Source organism: Camellia sinensis, chromosome 14 (assembly GCF_055761805.1).
Source record: "Camellia sinensis isolate YWXY chromosome 14, ASM5576180v1, whole genome shotgun sequence".
NCBI classification, from domain to species: Eukaryota; Viridiplantae; Streptophyta; class Magnoliopsida; order Ericales; family Theaceae; genus Camellia; species Camellia sinensis.
Window position 1 is genome coordinate 69,057,115 of NC_138974.1, and position 9,982 is coordinate 69,067,096.

General features: G+C 29.1%; 1 protein-coding gene across 1 annotated transcript; it reads left to right on the forward strand.

Moving 5' to 3' along the window:
• The first annotated feature begins 1,846 nt into the window (after positions 1 to 1,846).
• LOC114290855 (WUSCHEL-related homeobox 2) lies at positions 1,847 to 8,924 on the forward strand. The gene is made up of 2 exons (XM_028234864.2): positions 1,847 to 2,273; positions 8,272 to 8,924. Exons 1-2 carry the CDS (start codon positions 1,940 to 1,942, stop codon positions 8,706 to 8,708), a joined length of 771 nt encoding a protein of 256 aa, XP_028090665.2. The 5' UTR covers positions 1,847 to 1,939; the 3' UTR covers positions 8,709 to 8,924.
• Positions 8,925 to 9,982: the final 1,058 nt, after the last annotated feature.

Sequence of the window (9,982 nt, forward strand, 5' to 3'; positions counted from 1 at the left end):
CTACAAATTTGTTGGATTAATTATCCGTTGGATTAATAATCTTAAAGCCAAATGTTAAAACAAACCTAGGATAATTGGGCTCATGGATTAATAATTCCAATTCCATACTCTAATCCATCCAATCAAACATGCCTTAAGGACACATAAATAATTTGACGACCGATGAGGCGCACTTAAGTCTTATTTGGATGACCTGAATTTTTAATTTTGTAGAATTATCAATGTATATCATCTATGGAAAAAAATTAAAATAATCAAATAACCATAATATTTCATTTTATCACGTTTACTTTTAGAAATGTATTATCAATTTTTTTTTTGAAAGCACCATAAAATACAAAAATTATAATTATTAAATTAATTTAATTTTTATCATGAATAATATACATAAAAAAATTTATAAAATAAGTAATTTAAATTATCAAAATAAAACTCAAAATAAAATCAGCAAAGACCTACAATTTTCTCAAATTTAAATTGACTTGTAAAAAGTTCAACCAATCTGTATTTAATTTAATTTCGAGTGGAGGTAAAGAAACAAGATATACGAAATGGGAGATTTGTCAATCTCTGTGCCCCAATCTTTGTTATGATATGATTGAAAGACAAATCAATTCCCAATTCAACCCCAAACCACAAGACAAAAGGGCTCTCACCCCACCTCATCTCCACTGGACTCGACCTTTAAACTTCTTCTTGTTTGTTAATATAGCCAATATCTGCCTCTCTCTCTCTCTCTCTCTCTCTCTCTCTCTCTCTCTCTCTCTCACTTCAATTTCCAAAGCCTAGCCCCACCCCCCTACCCTACACCTTACAACCCAACCGGCTGTCTTTTTCTTCTTTTGGACCATTTTACCCTCCCTTTGGCCTAACGTAACCTGGACTCTCAGAACTCTCTCTCTCTCTCTGTCATTCCCGAGATTTTATTATTTATGAAAAAATTATTAATAATTTTTATTATTGCTTTATTTATTGATGTATAATGTGAGTATAAAATTTTATTATCTGGGTTCTAAAAAATAAAAAATTGTTATCTAAAATCTGAAAAGATATTTTAACGGTGTCTTTAAATGTTTTTTTCTTTTTGCATCAACATAGATCAATCATCAAATCTTGTTTCAAAATTTATGTACTTAAATATTTTTTAAAAAAATAATTGTCTTGGCAAAATAAAATTCACAGCGTGAATTATTTTAATTAGTTTATGCACAGCGCCATAAAGGGCATGTTTAATGTAATTTTTGAAGTTACTTATAGTTTTTAATTAAAGGAGTCTATTTGAATATTTGATGCAATTTTAACATATGATATATAATTTCAATAAATTAAAAATGTATAAAAAATGATTTTTTATGACTTTTACTTCTTGATTGTTAACTTCTTACTTAAAAAAAAACCAAAAAAAAAAAAAAAACTAAATAAGCTCAAAGTTTTACAAAAATTGAAATCAAAACATATTAATGGATTTCGGTCAATATATCCGCCTCAACAACTCTTTTCATATATATTTTAATAGTTAAAAATATATAGATAATAACATACTTATTTTAACAAAGTACATGATAGGTGTTATATTAAAAAAAATATTAATTTATTTAACATTCCTCAATCAATTTAAAGTAAAAGACCAAAGTCACATGCAGTCAACAAGAGTAAGAACCAGTAGAAGGGGTATGATGGTCTTTTCAACTTCAGTGGCATGCGGACGACGACGAAACCCGGCTTCACTCAGCCGCTACCCGCCATGTTTTCAGAGATGTTCTGCACCAAAATCTATACGCATGTCAAGTTCTCCTCTCTCTCTCTCTCTCTCTCTCTCTCTCACTACCCTTTTGACTCTCTCTCTCTCTCTCCCAAATGACTACAAAAACCATGCAAAAAAAGTAAACCAACCATCAATATTTTCTTGGTTTTTGATTTTACCCCAAAACCCTTGTGAATGAAGATGGAGGGTGGTAGTGAGAGCGCGGTGGTTGACGTGTCAACTTCCGGCGGAGCTACTCCGGCAAGTTCACGGTGGAATCCGACGAAGGAACAAATAACTATTTTGGAGAACTTGTATAAGCAAGGTATTAGGACTCCCACTGCAGAGCAGATACAACAGATCACTGGTAGACTCAAGAGCTTTGGTCACATAGAAGGCAAGAACGTGTTTTATTGGTTTCAGAATCACAAGGCTAGGCAGAGACAAAAACAGAAGCAAGAGAGCTTGGCTTATTTCAATCGCTATCTCCACAAGGCTTCCAATGTTTTTCCTCCTCCTTGCCCTAATGGTTGGTGCTTCTTTCTATATATATATATGCAATACTTTTTATATGAATATATTTACCATCTATAATATTATTTAAACAGTAATACTACGGTCCCAGAAATTTTACTGAAAACAACATTCTATGACTTAAATTTATTTCATACTTGAACTTAATTATACTATACTAATTCAATTTCCATCACACAAATATTCTAATTAGAAAAATCTGAATGAATAAGTTTAGATACATAGCATTATGGTTATTTAAAAGCAGAAGATTTTGAAATTTTATAAAAAAAATTTCCCAAAATTATTCATATTTGTTAATTTCTTCTAAAAAAATATCTTCTAACAATTATCAAAATCAACATGTATTCTCCATACATCAAATTATAAAAATTTAGAAATATAATCATAAAAATGCATCATGTTTGCACCAATCGTTAATATATATTAGAAGGGTATGCAGACACACAAGATGGGCGTGAAAAGACAACATTATAATTGTCATATGAAGAAAAAAAATTGAATTGTTTATTGAAAGAAAGAAAAACTGAAGAAATCAAAATAAAAATCCTGGATAGTTGCATAAGGATAATTTATGTATGAGAAAATTTGTAACATCGTTTGAAAGCATATTATGATTTGCGTGCTTTTGTATAAAAGAGTAGATATACCTTTGTTTATATGTATGTATATGATACGAATAAATTGGGATTTGTTGTAGTTTGTGTTATATAGTTTAATACATAGAGTCTGCAGACATATATTAGCCATGTATGTTCATGCATTGCGGCTAGATAAGTGACAAGGACTAAAAATATAACCTAAAACTGTCCCATTCCTGTTGTTTGTTACCTATCTAGGATTTGGATCGAGATCATTTGTGAATTAAAAAAATAAAATTATACTAAAAGCATGTTTGCATTGAATAGGACTGAAGTTTGCTGGTGCTGCTGTTTTCTGGCTAAGATCTCCTTTGTAATTGCTTCTATCACTTTGGGTTATTTTCTTTCGAGAAGAAAATGTGCATATAAAATTACACCAAAAAAAATCTAAATTCAAATTTAGTATTGTGTAAATTATATCCAAAATGATTCTTTTATTCATAAAATAAATGTTTGGCCGCTTGTGTTTTAAATCCTCTATGTGCTATATATTTGTGCAATATGTACTGAAAAATACTCAAAAAAATCCAAAACTTGAAAATCATGGATCAATTTTGTGTAGATCAGGTTATATTAAAATTTTTAGTCGCTAAAACCCCTATATTCGGCGACTAAACAGATTTTTAGTCGCTAAAACCCTTATATTTGGTGACTAAAGTCTTTTAGTTGGCAAAAGTGACCAATTTTGGCGATGAAAATGTGCATATAAAATTACACCAAAAAATAATTCTACTACTTTTGGCGACGAAAAATTCAGTTTTAGTCGCCAAATTTGCTTTTTGTTGTAGTGATATATATATAGAAAATATTTTTCTCCATATATTTTTATATAGAATTCCTTATAATGTCAATTTTTTATACTAAGAAACATCTTAATTTTTAAATTTTTTTTTTTTTGATGTGATAAGCCCATAATTCTATCACATCATTTTCTACATAAGTAATATATTTTTTTTGTGTGTATTATTATTATTATTATTATTATTATTATTATTATTTTGTTAATGTTTTTAGTAAGACTATGAAGTTTATCATTTCTTTGGTATTCGCCAGTCTTGTCCTTGTATCCAAAAATGAGGAAACATACATAAATGGACATCATTTAATATATTACATTGCCCTTCGAAGTGATAATTTCATTCTTTTGGAAAATTCTATAATTCTATTTGTACTACCATACTATCATTTTTTTTCTCCCATTAACTTGCTTGCATGTCCATCTTTCAATGTTTTGCTTTTGAATGACGTTAATCACATTTAGTTTATTATATGATAAATCAAATATTAAAAAAAAAAGAACAAATATGGTCATTCTAATAGATTATTGTTTCCTTTTTCAGTCAGCTACTCTTGACAAAAAAAAAAAAAAAAACTAATAAAACAATTATATCGTGTCGTTTAGGTGACATAGAATAACAAATCAATAGTTGGCTCCCATATATGTGCATTGATGGCCACTACACATATGTATCAGTTAGTAGGATGAGTTGGATAGGATAGTTATCATCGAACAGTGAGATTAACTTTCTTATATAATATACTAGTGGCCATGTGACCGGGATTTTAAAAAGTCAATAATAATTAAAAAAATTGTTATTTAATTGTATTTTTTAATATTTTTATTTAGCTTGTGCATATAAATTTTACTTCCCAACATTAAAAATATTTATTTCACAATATTAAATTTAAAAAAAAAAACAATCATACCTTAAGTAAATTATCACATAAATAATAGTTAATTTATCTAAGAATTATTTTAGACAATCAAAAGTAAGGTAACAAAGGCATATTATAATTAGTCAAAATGACTAATATTAAATAAAAGTAAAACTAATTTTGTTTAATCAATGGTAGATATTACATTAATCATCCCACATAGTGTAATGAATTAAAATAAATTTAATTTTAATTCCCATTATATTTAGTTAGTGGTTTAAAATTTTTCACATGCTATTTGTTTTTTGGTTATATTGATTCATTAAACATAAATAAGTTTGGAATGATAAAAAAAAAAAAAAAAGGTTTGGAAATGCATTAAAGTCGAATTGACAAATATAAAGAATATAAATATTTAAATTATTCAAAAAAAAAAACATTTTTAATATGAGATCTCTTCCATTTGCTCAAACTCTAAATTTGAATAATTTTTTTTTTTAAAAAAAGAAGAAATTTGTGGCTTAGTTCTCAAAAGAAATGAGTTTTGAAAATAAATTTAATAATGAGTTATTTCAATAGTAACAATAAAAAAATCAACTGATTAATACATTTAAAGTATAAATCCATATCCAATAAATTTTGATGTGTTCTTCATTTTCAATCTAACATGTGCACCAAAAAAAAAAAAAAAAAAAAAAAATTAAATACAAATAGTCAAGAAGAAGAAGAAGAAGAAGAAGAAAGAATAAAATCTCAATTAAATGACACATTTTTAGCAAAAAGAAAGAAATAAAGAAAAATACAGATTGTAACTAAAAAATTTAAAAATAAAATAATAATATCCATTTACATAAACTCACTTTATCACAAATGCAAAAACTCATGCAAATACACATTTCAAACGTAAAACAAATATTTAAGATTTTTAGGTAGGGATCAGAAATGACTCAATGTTGATTGCTTTTCCCCTCCAATCTTCTGTTTATGGTTCTTTTTACAGAAACTTGTTTTTATATTGAAAATATAATGCTCAGACAAAAGATATATATGCAATTCTATCATATTTAAAATTTACATGGATAATTAATTGTTAATTTTAAAAGATAAAATATTAAGTTCAACTTGAAGATAAACTTTAAAATGATTAAGCTGAAATATATGGAAATTCTATAACAAACCAACAAAAGATAAATATAGATCTTTAAAAAAATTATCATCTTTTTGGATATTTATATCCAATCTTTATATTTTTTATTTAAATATTTTGTTATCTTTTATTCGAATTTCCATTTTGCAGTTCAAATCTAAATATTTATATATATATATATATATTTTTGATCGGCAAAGAAAAAATTCTATTAAAACATGAAATTTAAAAGGTACAAGGGAAAAAAACGTATTGAGAGAGATTCGAAGAGTAAAAACACTCTCCTACTACTGCTACTCACGTCTTTACAACCGACCCCTCAGCCTCACGATATTATATATATATATATATATTTTAAAAGACAAATAAAACAACAAAACAAACCAAAAAACTAAAATTCAAACTCTTGAGCCCCACACCAACGCTGAAACACAAAGAACACCCATGCCTGCCCCGACTTCCGAAGACCACCTAAAACACTGATACCTAAAACACAGAGCCCCACACCTACTGCTGCCGAGAACCACCCATGACTGACTGCAAACCCTACTAGTTACTCCTTCTTGGCTCAACAAAATCTTAGCTCTCGTCAACAACCTCCGCCGGAACCTGCTGCTGGTGCCTCCTCTACGCTGCCTCTGTAAATAGAGCCGCTGGTGCTGTTAATCCTCACCACGGTTTTGCCCTGAAAACCCATATTACCATCTTAAACTTCACCCACGGTTTACTCACCCAAACAACTCCCTTGGTTGATCCTCACCAACAAACGCTGAGCAGTCCCCTCTATGTAGACCCGGCACCATTCTCCTCTTATCCGAACAAAAGCATCGACCACTAAAGATTTGAAACATAAATCACCCCTCAAACTCCCACTCGCATGGAGCGCTCGAATGAAGAACCTAAACAGCTCTAAATCCTCCACCCCTCAAACTCCCGCTCGCAGTGGAAGTGCTCGAATGAAGTTCCTGAACCAACCCACCCAAGATCAACAAACCCCCGCTCGTAGCCACCCTAAACCGAAACCCATGGCCAAATCTGAACACCATGGCCGAAGCAGAGATAGATCTAACACCTTCCAAGGAAAACACAGCAAAAAACCCCAAAGAAAACCAGAGAGAACAGACCACCTAAACAAAAACGAAAGGACAGAACAGCATCCTAATCAAATCTAGAGATTAGATCTGAAAAGAAGAAAATCGAAAAACAAAAAGGGGCTCAAGATTATAAGGAGAAAAAACAACAACATGAGGAAAAGCTAGGCCAGCCAACCGCCATGGCCATAAGGCGGCGGCCGACTGGCCAGCGGTGAGGCCCCGAGGTGGAGGTTTTTTAGAGAGAGAGAAAGATGTGCAACGACTTTATATTTATATTTTTGTATATTTTTTTCATCTCAAGTTTTTTGTTATTCATATATCATTAGTTATCTTTTTATTTTAAAAATTAAAAGGATTAAATTGAAACATATGGAAATTCTACGACAAACTCACAAAAAGTAAATATAGATCGTCATAAAATTTATCATTTTTTGAGATTTATATTAAAAAATTTATCATCTTTTTGAGATTTATATATCAATCTTAATTTTTTTTATTTAAATGTTTTTATATTTTATTTATGGAATTTTATTATATTTAAAATTTATATGGATAATTAATAAATGATTTTAAAAGATAAAATATTAAGTTCAACTTGAAGATAAATTTTAAAAAGATTAAGCCGAAATATATGAGAATTTTACAACAAACTCACATAATGTAAATATAGATCGTTAAAAAATTTATTATATTTTTGGAATTTATATCTCGATCTTAATATTTTTTATTTAGATATTTTTTTTACCTTTTATTTGAACTTTTATTTTTCAATTCAAATCTAAATAGTTATATATTTTTTTGTATATATTTTTAACTCTATTTTTTTGTTGTTCATATATAAATAATTATCTTTTTATTTTAAAAATTATTTAATTTTTTTATTTAAATATTTTTTAATTGTTCATATATAAATAGTTAACTTTTTATTTTTAAAATTAATTGACTTATAATATTTTTTATTTAGTTATTTTTTAATCTTTTATTTGTCTCTTTATATTATTGGTTGACATTTGAATAGTTATATTTTTATTTTTATTTTTTTTATATTTTTATTTCTATTTCTTTGTTCTTCATATCTAAATATTTGTTGTTTATATTTAAATAGTTATCATTTTATATTTAAATATATATAATTTTTTTGCCTTTTGAGATTTAGATAATTAACATATGATTAAAAATTAGAAAAGATGAGAGGAGAGCCTTCAGAGGTGACACATAGGAGAGAAAATTTATAAAAATTTAATATTAAAAGTTTAGAAAAATCTTATATTTCAATACATTTGCTATATATTATAGTATAGTATATAGAAGTATAGATAGATAGTATAGATATAAATAAATTATGTTTGAACGATAATACCAAAGGTTAACGATGACATGATATCACCATTGTTGTATTGAATTTTTACTTGATAGTTGAACTTATTTCATCTACCATAAAATTGTGGTTCTCAGTTGTTTGCAGCCCACCATATTACCTACCACAAAACGAGTTAGGGTTCTACCCACACTACCCCAAGGTGCTTCTACCCGGTGGCATCAAGCGAAAACCAGCAAGGCCAGATACAGTGGAGAATATGAAAACTTCTGGTGGCGGTGTGGGCATTGAATCTGCACCGTTGAGTTACAATACCACTGATCACGATGGTTTGATCACCGGTGATAATAACTCCAACTCCAAACAAGAAACCTTGCCTCTGTTTCCACTGGAGCCTACCGGCATTTTGCAAGCAAGAACAACAAGCTCTTCTCTAGCTTCGACCACTGCTGAGAATTCCACTGCTACTCCTTCGAGCTCCTCGGACACTACAGGCATTGAAGAAGGTGGTTTTGGTGATCAACCTTTCATTGATTTCTTTTCTGGAAATAATGGAAATTATGAGAGTGATTGAATTGAATGCTAATTGTTAAGATGGTTTTTTGGCACTAACCCATGCACTAATTGGTTATGTAAGAGAGGATTTTACTACTAATTGGGTTGTTGTAAGTGAATTTGGGGTGTGGATTTTTGGGGGTGTGTTGAGGTGGGTTGTTTCTCTTTTGTTGTTTCGGAACAGTGCGTTGTAGGGATGGATTTGGTTGCGGGTCTTTGTTTTGGTGTACATGGTTTCATGGGTTTTTAACATCCTCCTTTTTCCTTTTTAGCTGCGCTAGCTTTTTTTATGTCTAAATTTCTTTTGGTTTAAATATGTTTAGAAAAAAATGTCCAGGAAAATACATGTGGGCCATTTTTCTGGGTTCACCTATATAGGTAGGAAGGGATTCTTTTCTGTTCACTATTAGATTAGGTCCGTTTGTTTTGAGAGATAGAATGGAGGGAATTGTTAGTGAAGGGATTGATAGTGAGGGGATTGATAGTGAGGAATTGTTAAATTATTTTTATATAAAATAATAAAACAAATAAAAAAATATAAAAAATTAAACATTATATTTAAAAAAAAATTCTCAATATATAAAAAATAAAAAAATTTCTAATCCCCTGACTATTTTTCTAAGACCATCTCTACCTCCTCCTTATCAATCCCTCTTCCAAGGGGACTACTAATACTAAGGGACTAATAGTCCCCTCCCAATCTTTCAAAACAAACACGCTCATTAGTAATACCAAGGGATTGGTAATCCCAATCCCCTCCCTATAACCCCAAACAAACGTGGCCTTAGAGTGGTGTTGTTAAGATTTGTGAGATTGCTTTGAGATTCTCATAAATTGAATTTTTTTTTTTAAGTTTAAAGTATAAATTTGATTATCATATTAGTTATCATATAAATCTCATTGTAATTATTTAAATTCTATAAAATTTTTCATATATACTATTTATAAAAAATATATATTTACCTATAATCATAATATATATATTCCCTCTTATTTTGAGATTTTCAAGGGTAATTTTCAGCTGTGACCACTTAAATTTTTTATATTCCCTTTTATTTTCATCCGAACTTCAACCTCAGATTTTAACATTTAAATTTCATCTATCTAAACAGAACTCTACATTTGGATAACTTTTTCTTCCGGTAGCTTTAAGTCATTATATTAGAAAATTAACAAACAAGGCAGAGCAATTTTTCTCAGGCAAATACCCAAGTTTTAAAAAAACCATTCCCTAGTATTGAGCAAACTGCCTGCCACAGGAAAGCCACTCCCTAGTTCATTTGGCAATAAAAG

Coding starts and splice junctions, on each gene's coding strand:
- LOC114290855 (XM_028234864.2), top strand. CDS start 1,940: ATGAAGATGGAGGGTGGTAGTGAGAGCGCGGTGGTTGACGTGTCAACT. Junction 2,274..8,271: donor TCCTCCTCCTTGCCCTAATG/GTTGGTGCTTCT, acceptor TGTGGTTCTCAG/TTGTTTGCAGCCCACCATAT.